At 36.6% G+C, this 21,683-nt stretch overlaps 1 protein-coding gene across 6 annotated transcripts in view; it reads right to left on the bottom strand.

Moving 5' to 3' along the window:
• The window catches only part of Dync1i2 (dynein cytoplasmic 1 intermediate chain 2), a 55,310-nt gene extending 50,101 nt beyond the window's left edge, over nucleotides 1-5,209 (bottom strand). For 4 of the 6 annotated variants that reach the window (XM_047544070.1, XM_047544075.1, XM_047544074.1 and 1 more), the window contains exons 1-3: nucleotides 4,811-4,963; nucleotides 2,933-3,050; nucleotides 282-399 (exon numbers count right to left, since the gene is read on the bottom strand). In XM_047544070.1, the coding sequence (XP_047400026.1) occupies nucleotides 282-399; nucleotides 2,933-3,040 (226 nt within the window). In that variant the 5' untranslated portion in view covers nucleotides 3,041-3,050; nucleotides 4,811-4,963. Of the gene's footprint in view, nucleotides 1-281; nucleotides 400-2,932; nucleotides 3,051-4,539; nucleotides 4,753-4,810; nucleotides 4,964-5,055 lie in introns of those variants that run through there. The other 2 variants (XM_047544071.1, XM_047544072.1) reach the window with 2 other exon arrangements.
• Between the last annotated feature and the right edge of the window lie 16,474 nt (nucleotides 5,210-21,683).

The following is a 21,683-nucleotide window of genomic DNA, read 5'->3' as shown; positions in this document are numbered from 1 at the left end:
ACAAAATATACGCTGAAATAAATTACTGATTTATTAAGGAGTCAACTGGTGGTTTGGTATATGTTAATAAATGTAGTTAATCTTGCAACTCTTTTGAAATAAAAGTAACCATGTACTAGCACATCTGAAAAAAAGGCAATTCCAAATAAATAAGATTAATGATTAAGATACATATAAGGAAAACAGGCAAAATATGTCATGTTAACTCACTCATCTAACTATGTCTCAGCTGAACAGACTATATGCCTATCTTTCATAAATGGATATATTCTTATTCTTACCTATGGGGGATTCTGTAGTTAGCCCCATGCTTTGAAGCAATGCTTCAGCTTCTCTTCTTTTCTTTTCAAGATCTGATTCTTCTTGCACAGGAGCAACAGCTTCCTTCTTCTGATCAGTCTAAAATTTTTAAGTTAAAAACTCAAGTTTGAATATGGTAGGAAATATTTCGATGTGCAAAAAATGCATTTTTAAAATAAAGTGTTCACACTGTATACTTTTAGGAGACACTCTTTCTCAAGAGTTCTAGTAAATAATTTCCAAATAATATATACTGAATTGATCCATGTTTATATGTAATCAAGAAGTTTTTTTTTACAAAATCTTCTGTGACAGGTAAGTTCAAAAAGTGTGGTCAATTTCCAATTCTCTGTAGTATAAAATTGGAGCCAATGAACAGGAATCATAGAAATCTCCCCCAGAGTAGTTCAAAAACTTAAAAATAAATATCATAACACTGAAAAATATTGAATGAATTGGCATATTTTAATAAATTTCTTAATTTTAAAAGAAATTTTAAGTAAACAATTTGATTTGTTGAAAAACTGACTATTTCAATCTTTTCTGTATAAAATCTTCATTGTATTTATGCAACTTTACATAGAGAACATTTATCAAAAATTGATCAAAATTTTAAAAATTGTATTTTTTAAACTACAGGTCTTATTTTATTTATTTTTAAATTTAAGAGAAAGGGCCACTATGCAAGTTGCCCAAGCTGATCTTAAATTTTTGGGCTCAAAAAACCCTTCTGCCTCAGTTCCCTGAATGGCTGGGACTATAGGCAAATGTCATTCTGCTCAGATTCCAGGTTTTATTTTAAACAATATAAACACAATGTTGGGTTTGGATAAATTTAAGTCTTACTTTTTGCACATTAAAACATTTTCGTTATGAAAAGTTTTGCCCATTAAATTTCAGTATATTTATGGTTTTAGTAAAATCTAAACTGAATAAAACTCAACATTCTCAGATCACACAAAACAGTTTATGTACAATTCAAGCTTCCAAAGTAAAAGGAAAAAACATATATCTCAAATGATGTCAATTAGATAACTATTACTCATTCAGTGAGTGAATTTTGTTCATCATAATATTCTATAAATATATTTTAATAGTCATCAGAAAATTCAATCAAAATAGCAAAATAGGCTATGCTAATACTTTCCTGTATATAATCTAGTAGACTGCTTATTACTATTATCTCTTGTAACGTTTTATAAACTTTAAATTAGATATCATGTAGTAGAAATCCCTCAGAGGCTGATTATGACCCTACTTAGAAAATAAAAATCAAATTTGCACTTTGCATTGAAGAGAGTTTAAGGCGACACAGACAATATTTGGAATGGCTCGGTCAGTATTAATTGTGCTTCTACCAGTTAGCAGTTTATTTATTTATTTATTTTTGGATTGGGATTGAACCCAGAGGTACTCTACTACTGAGCTATACCCCCAGTCATTCTTTTTTTTTTTTTTTTTTTTTTTTTTTTTGCAGTACTGGGGATCAAACTCAGGGCCTTGTGCTTACGAGGTAAGCACTCTACCAGCTGAGCTATCTCCCCAGCCCCGCCAGTCATTCTTAATTTTTAACTTTGAGACACAGTTTTACTAAGTTGATGAGGCTGGCCTTGAACTGCTGATCCTTCTGCCTGAGCCTCCCAAGTTGCTCCCTCCCAAGGGATTCCAGGATGCACTACCAATCTCTTATAACAGTGTCTCATAGAAAAGTTCAGAATAAACTAGCAAATTCTTCAATGACAGGCCTTTACAGTATCATAGCAATGCCACAACTTTGATATTTTTCAAATGATTTTTCTTCTTAAGCAATTTCTACAAGACTTAGACTATCACATATAAAAACTAGATACTAAAAGCATACTTAGGATAAACTATCTTACCCTGGCCAGTCATTTAAAATATATCCATGTTAAAAGTATATAAATGTGTCTAAAGAGTTTCCAAAGGGTAAATGTGTGCTTCAACACAGGAATAAGTGAAATATTTGCAGTTCAAATATATGGTATATATGATGAAATAGATGATGCCAAAAATTGTAAGACCAAAGTATTTGGTTTACCTTTATGGCACTATCAAACCTGCTACTCAGTAAATATATTTCAATGATTGACTCATAAAAGAGACAAGTACAAATTATGCAATCAGTTAAATCATCTACTACACACACACACACACACACACACACACACAAACACCACACATATATATATTTATCATTATTATCCATTCTGACAAAATTACTGGCATATTAGACCACAAAATATTCAGGTAAGTTTAAAGTTCAAATTTTAAATTATGATATGTATGCCCTCTATCACAATGTAGATACCCCTTACTTTGTATAACAAATATATTCCTTGAAGACCACATATATCAGTTTAACTTTTAGAAATGTATTCATCTATATTACTTTTATTCAGTTAAAAAAAAAAACCACACATTTTAATTTACCAGTTTTGCCATTTTCATCTATCTGGCTTCTTTAAAGGAAGAATCACTTATAGTGCTATATTTTCAGTCCACAACTCCTAGATTTTTAACTATTTTTAAATTATTAAAGTTAAAAATACTTGAAATAAAATCCAATTATTTTACACTGAAGTTATTTTTTTTCCCCCCAAATCAAACATACTTCTTTTTTTTTCCTTTCTTCTTCTTTTCTCTTCTTTTCCTCTCTGATTTGGGCCAACCGCTGTTTCTTACGTTCCAATTCAGCCTTTAATTCACTTTTGTCCGACATGTTTGTGACCCTAAGAAGCACATAATCATTTACAATAATCATTACCTTGATAAAAGCAGCATACTTTATACTAAGACTTGAGAAAAATTATAAACAAATATGTGTAAGAAATACTACCCTGTGCTAAGCACAGTAGATAGCACACAGTAAATGCCTTAATGTTCACCTTCCCAAATTTAACACAGTCCCCTTTTTTGATGACAATATATTAGGTCACTGGAGATAATGATCAAAATTAGCACTTAGAGCAGACATTGTGGGATGGCATTAAGAGGTAGAAAGGATCTTAAGCTATAAAACATGGATCAAAACTATTAACAGTTTTGCATTTGTTTCTAGAAACAACAGGAGGGAAAACAGGAAATTCTTATAAATTTTAAAAGTACCATGGAAGTAGTACTATTAAAGACAAACAAAACACAAGCCACCATCATTATCAAATCAAATCTCTCTGCACATTTTCTGGCACTTTTAGCTCAATTATTTGTGAACAGATCTGAAATGCTCCATATTAGACTATTCACAGCTTTCAGCAGTGACCTTAACATTAAATTAATACTGGATGAATGAGTAATAGGTAAGGTAGAGTTACACATACCTTCGAAAAATTACATATGCACTACTTGCCTTCAGTTTTAGGAAGCATGATTAGGATTTTTCGGAAATGAAAAGAAGTAACCTAGGGGCTGAGCATAAGTAGGAGCCAGGAACTTGTTGCCTTCTCTATACTACTGATTTAACATAATGATCAATTTCTGTCAATGTCTCTGTACAACTGAAATATTAAATGCTTTAAAATTAAGAAAAGTGGGAGAATAACATCTGGAAAACTGTATTTGGGAGGAATCTCTTTAAAAGCACAGTTATTAAATCTGAATAAAGGTTAAGCTAGTTAAGAGGCAAAAGCTTCTACTAATAATTGCATAAAGGAAATTTCATTTGCAATACTCCATAAAGACTAAAGTGAGAGTTGAATTTTCAAGTATATAAAAACGGTGAAAGTTGACACGGTAAACCCTTAAATATGCATATAATATTTACCATGATTCATTTAAACAAACTAAAACAAATACCCAAGAGACCCGTGTGTCTTACTAAAAAGCTTCATCTTAATGGCTGGGTAGAAATTCCACATATTACTCTAAATGCTAGGCACAGCGCCTTATGTTCAGCGTCAACTGTAAAACAGAGATGCCAACACTAATATCTATGTTGAAGTAAGCACATTTTTGGTCAAACACCAAGAGTGTTGGGCTGAGCCACAGCTCACCGGCCGTCTCATCAGAGAGGCCGCAGCCTCTGCTCCATGACAGACACGTTTCGTTTTCTTAAAACTCCAAGGGAAAAGAGAATCCCTAGAATTTTGTGCTACAATCCTCTGCGTTCAGCGACTTTCCAACATACACAAGGTGAGGAGAAACGCTAAGGAAGCAAGGAGCAACGACCTTTATTCATAAAATGGAGCAAGGCGAAAGGAATTCCCTTCCTCCTGGGCTTACCGCCAAGAGGGCGCGGTCCAGGCTAGGGCATCCGGGGAAGTGCCAGGGGGCGCCAGACAAGCTCAAGGCGCACCGAGATGCCCCTGGAGAGCCAAGAAGAGACGAGAGTTGACTCCTCGCCCCAGGTCGCCTGAGTCACGGCACTCGTTCCCCGGCTTTTCCTCCCAGAAGCCGGGCCGGCGCTGTCAGCAGGAACTGCCAAGCCAACCTGCGAGTTCCGACGTGGGACACAGGAGGCACGAGGGCCTTGAGAGAAGAACCATCAACTCACCTGTCAGGCGGTGGGATGGGGAAGAGTCCACCCTTCTACAACTTCCCCGGAACGTCCCTAGTCTAAGCACCAACGCCAACTGTAGCTACCACAAGCTCGGCGGCTTCCCAATGCACACAAAGAGGGATGGGCGGCGGCTGCTACGGCGAGAGCTAAGGGACAAATGGCTCCGCCAGGACGAGGTCGCTCTCAGAAATAAAGGATGGGGCCCTGCAGTAGGTAATTGTAGCACCTCCGTGACTTACCCTTTCTTAAGCTAAAGTCGATAGAAGAAACAAAGAATCTAACCGGCCCAGGGCCCCGAAGTGTTAGGTTTTCACCAAAAGCTGGAAAATTACTCTTAATATCCTGGGGTTGGCCACGCAACCACAGCCCTCCCCGTTCAAGTCCACACTGTCTGGGAGAACTACAAGCCCCAGAGACAAGAGAAACCTGCGTGCGGCGAGCAATGCATCTCGGGAGTTGTGGTCACTGGTCACCGCAGAGTATGCTGGGATTCGTAGTTTGTGTCATAGTCTTTTTTTCTGTTTCCCATTTGGAGGCTTTCTTCAAGATTCCAGTGAGACAGACCCTTCCAGCACATTTCTTAAATGTATTCTCGTCCGTCGAACAATGCTCACAATGCAGTATGTGCTACAACGTGAGACCTTTTGCCTACCATGTGCGAGAAACTACACCCGGGGGAGGGGGAGAGAGAGATCCTTGGCCCAACATTGGCAGAATTTTAGGGTGAAGAACATTTTTTTAGGACAGATTTATAGATATAGATATATAATCCTAGATAACAATTTTAGAGGAAAAAATATTTATCGAGGTTTCACGTTGCACCTGAGGCAAAATCTAAATAAAATAAAAATATTAATCAGCACACCAAATAATTCTCTAGTATTTTGCACAAGTGTGGCAGCATTTTGGTTCTCTCAAAATTTTTGATAAGAAAGCATTTTGTATTGTTGGAATCTTAACCAAGCAAGAATGTTTTCCATAATTGTTAGATTTTTAATTTATAAATAGTTGTTAGAAATTTATGAATTGATAATCCAGAAATTTATGGATTGATACATATTTTTAAAGTTTCTTTAAATTGTTTAGAGTATTATTTGTCAAGAATTAAAGCTAACACCAAAGCAATATCTTTCCTATATTGTAAAAAACTGATAAGAAGCACAGTACTCAAGTTTAGGATTAACCTTTGGGATTCAGATTCTCAGTACTTGGGTTTATGATCTTTTCTTTTTCTTTCTCTGCCTATATACACTATGAATATCTCAGAAATGAATCTGAAAAAGAAAACTTCAAATTTGAAGATTTCCCCCCATAACTTAAAATTTCAAAAACTTTATAAATGTACAATGTTTTCCTGCTTCTTTCTTAATATTTAGTTTTCATTTATTCATTTGAAAAACATGTTATTAATTGCCCATTATGTGCCAGTAATGGTGCTAAGTATCATGTATATAAGAAATAAAACTCACATCTATCTTTTCAATGGAGAAAGTCAGGGATCTCAGTTCAACTAAGTATTTTGATGAAATTAAATATGGAAGAAATAGAAACACTCTGTAGAGGAAAACTTTCAGGAGAAGATGATTCCAATCTGTGAAAAGTTGAGTAGAAGTTAATAAAAGAAGATACAAAATACAACCTTCAAAAGAAGAGAGTATGGCCAAAATATAGACATGTGAGAGTATACAATAGTGAAGAATTTGGAAATAATTCAGAAAGACTGTAGCCTAGACAAGAACTGGGGAATGAAGTTGTAAGCAAGGGCAAGGTCACATATCCCAGTTTAGATTTAACACCATGGAAGATGTGAATCCACTAACAGATTTTAAGTAGAAGGAAAGTATGATAAAATTTGTATTTTAGATAGTTCTTTCAAAGTGACCTGGAGAAAGACTAATGTACTGGTTATTTTCTCTTTGTCCCCTAGTTTCTTTTTCTATCCTTCTCTGACAACATCTATGGATCTGGAGGTTGACTTTGACTTCTTTAAGGACTAAGTTGTGGTTAGATTTGAATTAAGAGAGACCTATTAAAGGATATCAGAAGGCAGGAAGAAAGTGAAGTTGGGTCATTTCTTCCCTACACTTTTCCTCGTTTGATGTCACATTTCCAGCAATGAATTCATCTCTTCATGCCTATAGTTCCTGGTAGGTGTGACTTCTTCCATCTAGTTTTCCCTGGTGACTGGTAACTGCTTTTTCCTTCTGTCTCTTTAGTACCTCCTCTGTAACTAGTTTCTGAATGCCTCATCTCTTGTTTGCTCTCATACCAGTGCTCACCCTCTGTAACTGATCCTTTCACCAAAGTATTTCATTTGAACTAGCTCAGGTGAATTCTGTTTCTTGCTAAGACCCTTACTAATACAACTTGCTTGAGGAGATGAGAGATGAAGAGGAAAGGTAGAGATTAAGCATGGAATGTAGTTGAAAGACTTGGATAGTCAGAAATCATAAGGGCATAAATCAATGCATTATTAGTGGAAATTAAGATATGTAGATGGTTTGGAAAAATGATAAGATTATGTTAAGACTTTTACAGTCAAAAAGAAGAATACTGAAAACCACTAACATGCAGGATAACACCTTCCTTCTTGCTTCAGTGAACTGACAAGAAAGCAAGGAATATTTAGGACCAAAGAAGAGAGAAAGAACTTGGGATGTAGATTTCTAGAGCACTTGCCCTGTGTGAGAGGCCTGAGACTCAATCCCCAGCAACACACACACACACACACACACACACAGGTTGGGGGAAAACTTGCCTAAGCTGGTGAATTTGATAACCTTTAGGTTTAGAGAATGAGAGACAAAACCCAAGACCTATCCTAAACTGGATTTTAAAAGGAAACCTAATACATCCTTATTGTAAGAAATCACCAGCACCTCCAACCCTTTCATGGAAAATTGTCTAACATCTTGGCAGAGTTGGAGTTGGATTGGAATTAGGCAATCACAATTGGAGCTTCACATGATTTGCAGCCTGAAATTTCAGTACCTGCATAGTGCATAAAAACACAGACTGAAAAATTTGGCTTAAAATTGGTGGAAACTTGTCATGCCCTCCAGTACTTGGGAGAAACAAGCATGTGTTTTGGACGAATCAGTTTTGGAACAATATAATCTTTATTCCAGGCTTTGAAGAAATTGACATTTACAAATTTCAAAAAAATGAACTAAAAAAAAAATCACAAAACACATGAGGAAATAAGGCACCAAAAACAAGAGGCAAGAGCCAACCATACAACAAATAGCAGAGTAAAATCCACAAAGACTTAAGTTTTGGAATTATCAGACACATAATATAAAATAAATATGATGAACATGTGTGGCATCTATTTCCTGTCACCCCGACACTTGACACGGTCTGTAGGAGTAGGGGATCCGATACTCAACATGGTTCTGTTGATCATCCTCCCTCTTGGGGGCCATAGGCATGGCATGTCTCCATGTGTAGCTGCTTTTTAATATTAAAAATCAATATATCAGAAACTTATTGAAAAAACATTGGGAAGGTTTTACTGTATTGGGACACAAAATAGTGCACAATGAAATTTAGCAGTAATATATAGATAAATATATGAAAATAAACAATTGTAGCTATGCTCGAGTTTAAAGGAAACTGTGATTGCTTTAGTATAATAATAGATGGATAAAGAGGCATTCCTCTGAGCTTGTTTAGCCTTTGTTGCTTTCCTAGTTTTAATGGTTGATTCTAGAGATACTTTACATAATAAAAACATTTAGGTAAGTCATAAATATAATTTGTGCTTTTCCTATGTTTAGTCTAATTCTTTGAGAATCAGAATGAGATTGTAGTCCACTATTATATGAAATTAGAATAGACTAAATATTAACTATAATTTGATTTCTTTGCCCTTTAATAATAGTAAAACTTTTCACTGTTAAACACTGGAGTTCATGGTGGGGGTGGTTTCTCAGAAAATCTAGTGACATGTTTGTTCTGAAGGTTAAAGGCTGGCAGATCACGGTGCCCTCAGTTTAGCTGGGCGACGAGGTTGTTTTAATCTAACTGGGAAATAAGGTTGTTTTGGTCTGGGCTGTCATACAGAGAGAATGTGTACTTTGAGAAGAAGCATAGATTGTACTTTTGAAGGTTTTTCTTGTTTTAAACTAGCCATAAAATGATATAATCATTACTAAAGAAAAATATCTATAAAAAGGCTGGCAGAAAAATAAAGATTCAGATTCAGCCTCAGAACACTTGGTGTCTCTGTGTGCTGTTTCTCCACCACGCTGATGCCTCCCATCCACCTAGGACCCCCGACCCCTGCTAGGGCTGGACCCTGGCAGACATGTCAAAAAATAAAAGGAGGAACTAAAATATCACTAGAGCAGCAGATTGAAAAAACCATCTAGAACTTTTAGATATTAATAACATAATAACTCAAATTAAAAACCTAACAAATACATTTAACATAGTTAAAGATAGCAATATAGCTCTTTGATCAAAGCAAAAATGGCCCATTCTTAGGTCCTGCTTTGGAGTCTGCTCTGGCTCTCAGCCAGTTACAAGAGTCTCCAATCATCCCACCTCAGTCTCCCAAGTAGCTGAGATTATAGGTATGCATTGCTGTGCCCAACTAACTGTATCCACTTAATGTCCCTTGTGGTATGGTACGTAATTGAGGGTAGAAAAAGAGGGGTTTGGAGTTGGCAGTTAGAAATTGGCTCTTCCTCTGCCACTGCATAATAGAGTATCTATAGAGCTTTAGATATTCTAACATTTAAAATTTAAACCTGGACTTTGTTGAGGTACGAAGATGGAATGTATTTTATTTTATCTTATTCTTTCTTACTTTGATTTCAGACTTTTAAATATATCTATACAGTACCTGGCCTTCCATTTGTACTCTTACTCAGGGTCCTAGAAATAAATGGGGCAGATCTAGAAGAAAAACATTTTGTATTAAAAAGCATATTAAAGCAATTATCAAGAATGCCATACAGAAAGACAAAAAGATATAATGTAAGAAAGATATGGAGACATGGAGGATAGAAGGAGGTCTAATAAACTGTGAAGTTCCAGAAGGGAAAGGGAGAAGGTGGAACAGAGGTGATATCTGAAAAGATAGTTTTACATCAACTGGTGAAAATCCACTGATCCACAGATTCAAGAATTCCAACTAATTTGAAATGGGATAAGTGAAAAGAAATCCAGACTTGGACACAGTAGAATGAAACTGTTACCAAAAAAAATCCTGGAAATAATTCAAATGTCCATCTATTAGCGAATGAATAAAGTCATGATGCACCTCTACAATGGTATAGTACTGGCAACAAAGAAAGAGAAATGTGCTACTCATATATACAATGATATGATTGGATCCTGAAAATATCATGCTAAGTGAAAGAAGTCAGGCATGGATGAATACACACTGTATGATTGCATCAATATGAAATCCTAGACAAGGCAAAGCTATAGTGACAAAAAAGCAAATCAATGGTTGCCTGGGGTTGTGGTGGAGAGGACTGATTGCCAATGAACAAGGGGAAACTTTTTGGAGTGATGGAAGTGTTTTGATTACTGTGGTTTGCCATAAGTTTTTAAATCAGGAAATGTGACACTTCCAACTTTATTGTTTTTCAAGATTGTTTTTCCTATTTGGTGGTCTCTTAAGATTCCACATAAATTTTAGGATGTTTTTCTATTTCTGCCCAAAAAAGGGCCATTAAGATTTTGGTAGAGGGGACTGGGGAGATAGCTCAGTTGGTAGAGTGTTTTCCTTGCAAGCACAAGGCCCTGGGTTTGATCCCCAGCACCACAAAAAAAAAAAAAAAAAAAAAAAAAAAAAGATTTTGATAGAGCTTGTATTGAGTCCGTAGATCACTTTTGGGAGTAGTATCTTAGCATTACTAAGTCTTTCAATCTATGAACTTGGAATGGTCTTCCATTTATTTAGGTCTTATTTAATTTCTTTCATCAATGTTTTAAAATTTTCAGTGTTAAAGTCTTGTCTTCCTTGATTAAAATTATACCTATGTATTCTATTCTTTTTTGATGCTATTATAGGTGAAATCGTTTTCTTAATTTCCTTTTTGGATTATTCACTGCTAAGTAGATAAAGATACAACTAAGTTTTGTGTGTTAATCTCATATCCTGCAACTTTTCTGGATATAGATATAACCTTCACCCCTTTCAGTTCCTTGCCTGAAAGCAAGATTAGTTATACATGATAGTAGAATGCATTTTGACACATTGTATGCAAATGGAGCACAACTTCTCATACCTCTGGCTGTGCAAGGTGCAGTCACACCAGTAGTGTAATTATACATGTATGTAGGGTAATAATGTCCGTCTGGCTCCACCATCCTTCCCACCCATTTTTTTTTGTTTCGTTTCATTATTAGCACTTTAAAAAATCCATTATCAGCATGATTAAAAAGACTTTAACAACAGATTAAAGATCAGTTTCCCAAATATCACTTAGTTCAAACCACTGTGTCTTTGCTACTTCTTGTGGAGGCAGGAGGAGGAGGCAGAGTATACATTAGTGTTGAATGCTTTTTCTGAGCATTTTAAAACTTCTTAGAGTTGTTGGTTGGAGAATGTATAAATAGACATAATTGCATTTGTTGAACAATTCATATCTAGATTTATACTTGAATTCGATATGCCAACTGACAGAAAATTTTTATTTCAGTAATATGTTGATGTACAGGATTTCATTTACCAGATATACATTAGGGTTATGTCCCAATAACTCCACCAAAATTTGAAAATATCCTAAGTCAAAAATGGATGCACCTAGCCTACCAAACATCCTTGCATTGCAACACTGTGCACTGGTTATTTAACCCTCCTGGGTACGGCCTGCTGCCACTGCTCAGCATCACCAGAGAGTGTCACACCACATATCACTGGGCAGGGAAAAGATCAGAATTCAATACTTCAGTTCTGCTTTCTAATGAATGTGTATAGCTTTCACACCATGGTAGAGTTAGAAAATCCTAAGTTGAGCTATCATAAGTTGGGGATCATCTGTATGAAATTCAAAAACAGGCAAAATTAATTTAATAATATGTCAGAATAGTAACCTGTTGAGGTAAAGGGATATTGACTAGAAAAGGACATGGCAAGATTTTTTGGATGCTGCTAATGGTTCATATCTTGCTGTGTTGGGGGTTACACCAATTTATATATCTGTAAAAATGAATGAAACTCTAACCTTAAGATGGGTTCTCTTTACCATACATATGTTATATTCAATAAAGAAGTTAAGAAAAAAGTAGCTATTAAGCTATGACTCTTAAATAAACAAACATACAAACCATCAAAAAGATGTACCACACATCCAAGTTGAAGAGGAAGAATTTGGAATGGATGAAAATAAGTCTGTTATCCAGTGATTTAGGCATCTCAAAATAGTCACAGGACTCCATTAGATCTTCCCAGGTAGTCAACCACAGCATTTAGAACCATTCACTAACAACCTTGTTATATGTATCATCATTGTACAAAGTTTATAGTGAAATTGTCATTGTGGAAAAGAAAGTTGTAGCCCAATAACAATGCATGGAACTTTCCAGTAATTATACTGTTCGTATTTGTCTGCAATATCACTTGATTGGTTGTAACTTTGCTAAAATGAAATGTACTAAAATTTAAGATAATGTATTCTCATGACATACTTACCAGGCAAAGAACATATTTCCAAGGACTTCTAAGTATTGGTTTTCTAGTGTTTTTTCCACATGTTAATCATGGCTACTCTTAAGATCTCACTTTGAATATCCAAGTTCATGACATTTTTACCCCCTTGCCTCTGGAACTTTGAGATGGTTAATCTTTTGCATGTTAATGTCTCTTTCCAAACTACTTGCATTTTCAATTTTTTCTAAATACTTCCACTTTATCTTCAGGAAATGCATTTGACCCTTTTAGAAACATTGGCAGAAAAAAAAAAGATTTTCTTCCAACTTTGGGAACTATCTTAACTTTCCCATTTCCTCTCATGTCTAAGGGAAGCTCTTTAAGAAACTATCTTCCCTCAGGGGAGTGTTCATGAACTGGCCAGCAAGTCTCTCATAATTTAACAACATTACTTCTCTATTATCCTTATTATTGTTCTAGTCTGTATTTTTTTCCTTTGGAGTGTTTGCTGCATTGTTAACTTAATATAGGTTTTTTTTCCCCCATTATTTCCTCTACTTGTCTTGATGCACATATTTTCTCTCTTAGTGTCAAAATAAGGTGATGGTGAATTAGGAGTCCCTTCTGAGCTGAGAATACTTTTGTAATCTGGTAACCTTTGGCATGAAGCGCATATCCTAGTGAATGATGGAGCACTTAAGAGTGATTCACCACTGAGCATTACAGAAAATAGGCTGAGGGGCTCAAAAATTCAAGGCAAGTTCCTTCTACTCAGCGTGGTGTATATACTGTACTCTCACTTTTCTACCCCCTATTATGTGGTTAAGAGAGAGGAGATAATGATGGCTTCCTAAAGTTACCTATAATGCACTCAAAACTCTGTTAGGTGTAATGGTTTTAAAAGGTAGAATGAAAACACAGCTAGGAGATCAACACAAAAGGAATCATTTTCTGATAGAGACAGTGAGCCTGTGCTCCTCTTGACACACACACACACACACACACACACACACACACACACCTCCTACTAACTGTAATGGGAATTATGAGTGCCCCATTAAAGGAGAACATACTCCCCAAATGGGGTAAGGGGATATTCATTCTACCTCAGAGTTTGTTTGTATTTAGTTTTTTGTAGCAAAATAAAATCTTCTATTTTTTAAAGGTACCTTTAAGTATTCAATACATTGTCTTTTGAATTGGGAATGTAAAACACCAATTACTAATTGGCAGGTGAAATATAGTTAACAACAAACCCTAGGTAAAGCCTAAATCAGACCCAGATTGATTACTTTTGGGGCTAGAAATATTGACCTGTAATATTCCTATTTAAATAAATATTTATTCAACATTTGACCTTACTGACTTTAAGCAAATTTCAGGATGGTTAAGATTTTCTATATTCACATAGAAATGAGCTTCTTATTTGTACAAAACTGTTGATCGACAATGTGCCCAGACTTGCACCATGGAAAAAACTGTGGTTTGCTGAATAATCCTTTTTTAAGAATAGTTTTAATTGAAGATGGACACAATGCTTTTATTTTATTCACTTATTTTTATGTGGTGCTGAGGATCGAACCCAGTGCCTCACACATGCTAGGCAAGCACTTCTAGGCTTTAGCATATACAGATACGCATGCTGTTCACGAACATGAACATTTTTGGCAGTCTTTAAGAAAATAATTTGCAGTGCCTAAAAATTGTTCATCATTAAAGTTTGCTCAATAGAGTCCACCCCACAAAAATAAATTATAAAACAATATTTCAAAGATTTAACACGGCATTATTTATTATTATGAACAATTAGAAGTAATCTGTGCTAGACATGGTGGTGCACACCTGTAATATAAGCAACTCGGGAGGCTGAGGCAGGAGGATCATATGTTCAAAGCCAGCCTTAGCAACTTAGCAAGGCCCTTAGCAAGACCTTGTCACTAAATAAAAAATAAAAAGGGGCTGGGGATGTGACTCAGTGGTTAAGCACCCCTGGGTTCAATCCCTGGTACCAGAAAAAAAAAAAAATAATCCAAATGTCTGATTATAAAAGATATTTGGAATAAACTACAGGAAATTTGGAAGATACTTATCCTGCTAAAAATTATGTCTCTGAAGAGTTAGAATATGAAAAAATCTATAGTTATGATGGTAAGGGAAAAAATAGTTTGTATACAGAATAAGATTTTATGATTTTAATTACTTGTAAACAATTATGTAGAGAGAAATTTTGATGTCAGTTTACCAAAATGTTAACAGTAAGTGCCTCTGGGTGCTGAGACAATAGAACCCAGAAGAGGAGGAGTTGGAACAAGGGAGTTAGATGGTCCTGGAGAAAAAGTTTTCATCAAATGGGTGGGAAGAGACCAGACCTTCTCAGAAAACATGTTATCACCTCTACAACAGGCATAGGGATTGTAGCATTGGAGAAAATGGCACCTTTAGTAGCCCTAGATAATTAAGGCTGAAAAAAGCCTTGCTGTGTGATAAGAGCTTGGTGCTGAAACAGTGTTTGTCAAACTGTGTTCCGTAGAATTCCAGAATCCAGAGCAGGCTACTTAGAAATTCCATAAACTTCTGATTTCATTTTTCGTTTTTGATGTTTAAATTGCTGTTAAGGCCACAGTTATCATCCATTAGCCCTGTTTCAAATGTTCATGTTTATCAGAAGTGTGCTCTTCGATTATAAGAAGTAAATGCTATAAAGCTGAATGTATAAAATAAAACCAGGCTGATAAAATGCTGGTCTTATCTGCTTCACATATTGGGTTTGAAAGCCAATTATATTGAAGAGAAAGTGCTTCTGTTTGAAAACAAAAGGGAAAACTGGTACCTTCTTCTCGGGAGTTCTTGTACAGCTGAGTTAGGGTCCACAGTACAAATGTTAATGAATCCTCACCTGGGAGCTACCCAGCAGCCTGACTGAGCTGGGCCTCCACCCTGAGCCTCTCCAGCCACATCCCCACTGACTTCCTCTTCTGGGGCCAGATGCCTTCCAGCTATCTCACCTCCAAAGATTTCCTCCGCATTGTCTGTAAGGCTAGCCTCAGTTTCACCCCACTCCTTATATCTTCCCCTGTGTTCCCTCTTTCCTTAGGTTTGGCATACTTGGGTGGTGGTAGTAGTACTGGGTGGGGGAGTGGGGAGACTGTGAATGACTGCCAATAGTAAAGAGAGTATTTCCTGTATATGATTTTTTCAATTTTCATTTGAAAACATTTACTAAGCATTTATCAGGTACTGTGCTCTGTCACAAAGAGCTTAGAGTCCAGTGGGAATGTTAAACAAAATGGCATGAAAATTTAGAGTTGTTAAGTACTCTGAGAGTGGAGAAGTCAAGATGGGTTTCTAACAGCAAATAATGTGGGAAAATAATATAGGCTATACAGCAGTTAGGTGAACAAATGAGAGAAAAAGTATTCCTGATAAAGAGCAGAATTGGGTATAATGTGGGCAAAAGGGCAGAAGTTGAGTTGGGGGTCTACATTACAAATACTAATGAGTTTGGATTTTATCTTGAGGTAAATAAAGAGCAACTGAAGCATTTTGGAGCCGATAAGGTATATGTTCTTGTGTGTGTGTGTGTGTGTGTGTGTGTGTGTGCATGTGTATAGTATGTGTGCGTGTGCATGTGTGTGTGTATATATATACATATATACATATATATGTATATATATACTGCAATACTGGAGATTGAACACAGAGTTGCTTTGCCACTGAGCTATATTCCAATTCTTTTTTTAAAAAATATTTTCAGTTGTAGAACACAGTACCTTTATTTTATTTATTTATTTTTATGTGATGCTGAAACCCAGTGCCTCACACATGCTAGGCAAGTGCTGTACCACTGAGCTACAACCCCAATCCTATCCCAATTCTTTTTACTTGATTTTTACTTATTTATTTTTAAAAATTTGAGATAGGGCCTTCCTAAGCTGCTGAGGCTGTCCTTGGACTTGTTTGTGATTCTCCTGCTTCAGCCTCTTAAGTTGCTGGGATTACAGTCAAGCACCACTGTGTGCTGGCCTAGTTTTTATTTAAAAAATAATTTTTTTTGTAGTTGTACCTGATGATAATTGGGTGGGTAACCTAGAGCAGGGTTAGGGAGACGAGTTGGAAAATTAAATGAGAAGTGATTCAATGAAATTAGACAATGGGAGAGTTGGGAATCAATCTGAGGAATATTTATAAGGTAGAAGTTATAGGGTTCCAAAACTAATTTAGGGCATGGGACACGTGAGAGTTCTGAGCAGTACGATAATTCAACATTTATCTAATGGATTTGGGGAACAAAGTGATTCTCTATGAATACAATTTGAATATAGGAATACATGAATATAGAAATTCACATACTAATATACTGTAATTGACTAAAGCAGAGCCAATAGGCTAAAAGAGATGACTTACTCATATTAGGATGATTCAAGGTTTGTGTACCCAAGGGACTAATCTTTTCTCAGGTACGGGGAGATAGGTGGGAGAACCGCAAGTGATACTGCAGGAACCAGCTTAGAGCCCATGGCTACAGAGGAGGTTTCTCACCTGTAGGATTTGGGGAGGGAAAGGAATGCAAACCAGGAAGCAGACAAAATCCTGCAGGGGGAGCTGCCTTGAGGGCAGTAGTGACCTTCTGCCCAGGAGCCCAGGCAGCTCAGGTGATCTCACAGGAGGAAACCTGGAGAGCAAGTACCCTAACCTCACTCTCCTCTTGGGTCTTCCCATTGACCAAACCCAACCAGGAGCCAGAGGGCACTGGAGGCAGAACAGCAGGTGAGGAACAATGGAGATGCATCTGGAGGGGCAAAGAGAAGGGATCAGATGATACATTAAAGGGGTTTTAATTCTTATAATAGAATAAAGCACTTATTTCTGATAGGTAATCATGCATTATTAAGTTTTAGATTTCAGCTGATTACATTACTGACTTCGGGTAAATAATAGCTCGTCTTAGGGTAGCTACATGTCACAAAATAGAGCAATGCCTGCAAGGAGGGAGGGAGGGAGAGAGGGAGTTAGAAAGAGAGAGAGAGAGAGAGAGAGAGAGAGAGAGAGAGAGAGAGAGAGAGAGAGAGAGAGTCACTTACGTGTTCATTTTTTTACATTTAAGGACAATGTTTTTCAGGAATGAGACCAATGTATGTTTTGCCATTTACATAACAAGTTGCATGTGAAAACTCAAGTTAATCGGTACCACATTTCTTGTTAACTCTAATAATATTTGAAATTCCTTTCTGGGCATCTGTATGCAATGACCCAATGCTGCCCTTTATTTTGACTGGTTGGATACAAGGGATTGAGGTAGATGGAAGGACTTTAGAATTCTTTAAGGCCATTGTATTTGATGGGGCAAATATATAATGCTGATTTTTTTTCTTGATCCAAATTTAAACTCTTGAAGAGAGACAGACGGAAAAGTCAGGTTTCCTTGGAGTGCTTTCTTCTATACAGAAAACCAGAGGAATGCATGTGCGCTTTCTTCAGGCCAAAGGGAAAGAAAATGCTAAAGAAGAGGAAGAAGGAAGCTGCATATACTAAGTTTTTCCCTCCAAAACACCAACAGATAATTTTCTGCTCCTTCTGCAGGGAGGAGTAAGGGGAGGTGACAGAGAGGGAATGAGTGCCATCCTGGAGGAGATGATACCACAAGGAAAATGAAAGGTGATTAAACAGAAAGTGTTTCTCCAACAGAAGACACTATCTCAGCTAACTGGATTAGTTACTAAGGAGTATAGGAGGGAAGGAAAATTGGGGACTTCATTTGGGAAATGTTTGACCTGAGGGGCCAGTGGCATCAAGATAAAGATATATCAATGTGATGTATGATCTATCAAAATGTATAAGTGCATTCTACTGTCATGTACAACTAATTAGAACAAATAAAATTAAAATTTTTTTAAATAAAAGATAAAGATATACAACAGGCAGGTGCTTACATGGAATTCAAGACAAGTGTTGAGCTGGAAATGTATATTTGAAAGTCATATGCATATGAATAAATGATAGTTGAAGATTGATGTGGATAATAATGCTTTGGGTTTAATTTACATTAAAGAGAAGAAACGCTCCCTATATGGAACACTATAGGGCACCAACATTCAAGAACAAGTGAAGGTATTTATAAAGGTATTGGAGAAAGGTAGGTAGAAGAAAATCCAAAAGAAAGTGATATTTCATAAGCTACAGATTCAAGAAGAAGAAAGCCACCACATGCTAAATGAAGCTATGCAAAGTTGAGACTTTGAGTCTTAGACTGTACTGTTGTGTTTAATTTGGTCAAGGTTACTATAGTAAGACAATTTCCAGAGGGCCCCAATGACTCATTTAGGATGAGCTAATGCAGGTAAAGGTGTTCAGGTAGAAGAGTTTCTTTGTTCAATTCATACCAGTAGATTTTAATTACACATATTTATGATGTGAGTACAGAAATTAGGAGGACATGAGGATTAGCCCAAAATTGGAAAGCTATTTTGCTTTAATTTTCTAGCCTCTCCTCAGAGTCTAGAGCCTCTAAAAGCGTTTAAATGGGGAAGTGGGCAGCAGGAAGTCATTCAAGTGTGTGACCTAGTCAACAATGGTAACAGTGAAACAGGGCCCCAAACTTAAGGAAAGATCTACATCTTACTTATTACTATTTTCAAAGGTAGATTAAATCATTAGTTTGTAAACCATCAATGAATTGGAAAGATAAGTTATCCAGCACATCCAATATCCCAACCAGACCAATTTACTAAGGTACATTGTTTCAAATCATAAATCGTGACGATGTGTTGGTTCAATTTAAAGAAGAGAAAAATCAAACAAAATACTTATACTAAGTAGGTCACCATACAAAAACCTGAAACTGAGAACTGAAAGAATAATAGCATCCGTATCAAAATATGGCTCTGTGTGTCCCCAAAATTATCTCTGATTGACTTATCCATCTCAAAAGGTTTTAGGGTTAAATAAGTAAATATAATAATAATGATAAGAAAACCCACATAACATATTTAGAGTCATGGCTAGTACATCATTAAGTTCCAATGAATGTTTTTTATATTCTATTATCCCTATTACTGTTACAACTATGACTTTTCTAGGGATACAGGGATAGAGGAAATATGCGCATGGGTAGAATTTCTCTACCTGGACTTGTAATAGACAATTTGGGATTTATAAGCCTCTGGAACAATAATTCTTAAACCTTTCTAACTCATTAAAGCAGCAAATAAAAAACATGACCTCTCCTTGGAAAAAATACATCTACACGCAAATACTACTCACAATTTCAAACGTGGGTTAAGGGTTTTTAACCCTTTCAGTATAAAGCTTTAGATTCTCTAGGGTGATCAGACAGGGAGCCAGTGAGTGACACCATCATCCTGTCAGCAGCAGTTACAGTATCATCAGAACACTGTGCTAAATGTGGAGATAGGGCACTTACATGTTTAAAAGAGACTTTAAAATGGCCAGTAGCCTCTTGCTACCAACATTCACTGAGTAATAATGTGTGTCCAGGTCTACACTGAATATTATGGAAAATACAAAGATCTATAAGATAAGGGCCTCATTATCACGGTCTTAGACTTTTGTGGTGGAAAAGTACTAGATGAAAGCTATGCTCAAACCCAGAAAGGCACAGGGCAGGAAGCCAGGCTCCTGGAAATGGAGACTGGTTAGGCTCATTACTATAAAGTTGATGGCAAATTAAAAACATATTTACTGAAATGCTACACTTGACAGAAGTGCCAGTAAGGCACAATTAAAGGACTTGTGTAGTGTTGGGGAAGACATTTGTTAAAATGTTTAATGATCTCAGATCCTGAAATAGAGTGGAAAACCATAGTCATTAACGGCACTTCTGGACCACAATTATAATGTTCTCTATAAGATTACAATATCTGGCTTGTCACAAGGAGCAAGATACCTTTTCAAAGGCATCTTTTTAACTCCTGTGTTTTCAGATGAGAGAGGTGGCCAATTGTGAATGAAAAACAATGGCATTAAGGCATACCAATTAGAGAAGTATTACTCAATAGATTTTTTAAAATTGCTTAATAATATGCTGATTAATAAGACTGTGGTTGATGGTATAAAGTAACCCAATTAACTTCAAGAGTAATGTGTGGAAGATCCCTTTTTGATGTAAAGCTACATTTGATCGAAAAAAAAAATTTAGCGGGTAGATTCTCTTGTCTTCTGGATATGCTTGTATTTATTTATTCATTCAACAAATATTTACTGAGTGCTCTCTGAACAAGGAATGGTCATGAGTATGAGGAAACAATTGTGAACAACACAATCAGGGCCCCACGCTTAATGGATAAGGAGAATAAAAGTTCCCAAAATAATGAGGCCTGAGAAAAAGAAGTAAAAATGAAGGACATGCACTGACAGCCTTCATTTCCCAGGACAAATGTGTTCCAGGTGCCAGACAGCTGCAGACAGGGAGGAGGTGTTTTATCATCCTCAAAAAAAACAGTCTCTAGGAGGCATTATCTCCTCCAAAGTAAATCCTCTTCAGGCATTGTCTGCAGACCTTGACCAAAAAGGCCCACATTCCTGACTGATATATGTTCCAAACTGATATATGTTCACTAGACCACCCCTCAAAATAACCGATATAAATCCAGTCCTTTTCTTTGGGGGCTCATTTTCCACCAGGAAACTGCCATTTCATCCCTGCACCCCTGTTCCTGTGTGAGACTTCATTCCTGATGTGGCGTTTGCACTGGTCTCAGTTTCTCTCTTTTTGTGCTGACGACCCTCATGGACTGTTCAGTCGAAATACGTCATTATTAATTGTGACAAGAGATGTGAAGGAACAACCAGGTGCATAATTGAAGTTCTTTTAAGATAAGGCAGTCAAGAGAAAGGCAGTTTTGAGGAGTTAGTTCAGTAAAGACCTGACTTATAAAGAAGCCAGTCTTGAAAAGGTAATGGAGGAAGAAGGGAGGGGTGAGATTTTGGGCCCCTAACACCTGAACTCTTTTCGATATTTAAGGCATTGTCATTTTTTTTTTCTTTTTTCTTTTTTTTTTTTTTTGCAGTGCTGGGGACTGAACCCAGGGCCTTGTGCTTTTGAGGCAAGTACTCTACCAACTGAGCTATATCCCCAGCCCAGGCCTTGCCATTTTGTGAGTCTTTCCAGGAGGCCAGTTTCTCCAAAGCCCACTTACTCTCTTTCCTAGCCTTCCTTGCAGCCAGAACGTGGGCATGTGACCCACACGTGGTCAGTCAGTGTTATCTGCCCATGGTGGTGAATCAAGGGCTGATGATACT

The sequence above is a fragment of the Sciurus carolinensis genome, chromosome 3 (assembly GCF_902686445.1).
Source record: "Sciurus carolinensis chromosome 3, mSciCar1.2, whole genome shotgun sequence".
Classification (NCBI taxonomy): Eukaryota; Metazoa; Chordata; class Mammalia; order Rodentia; family Sciuridae; genus Sciurus; species Sciurus carolinensis.
The sequence above is the reverse complement of the archived record's forward strand: the minus strand, read 5'-3'. Positions and strand labels throughout refer to the sequence as shown.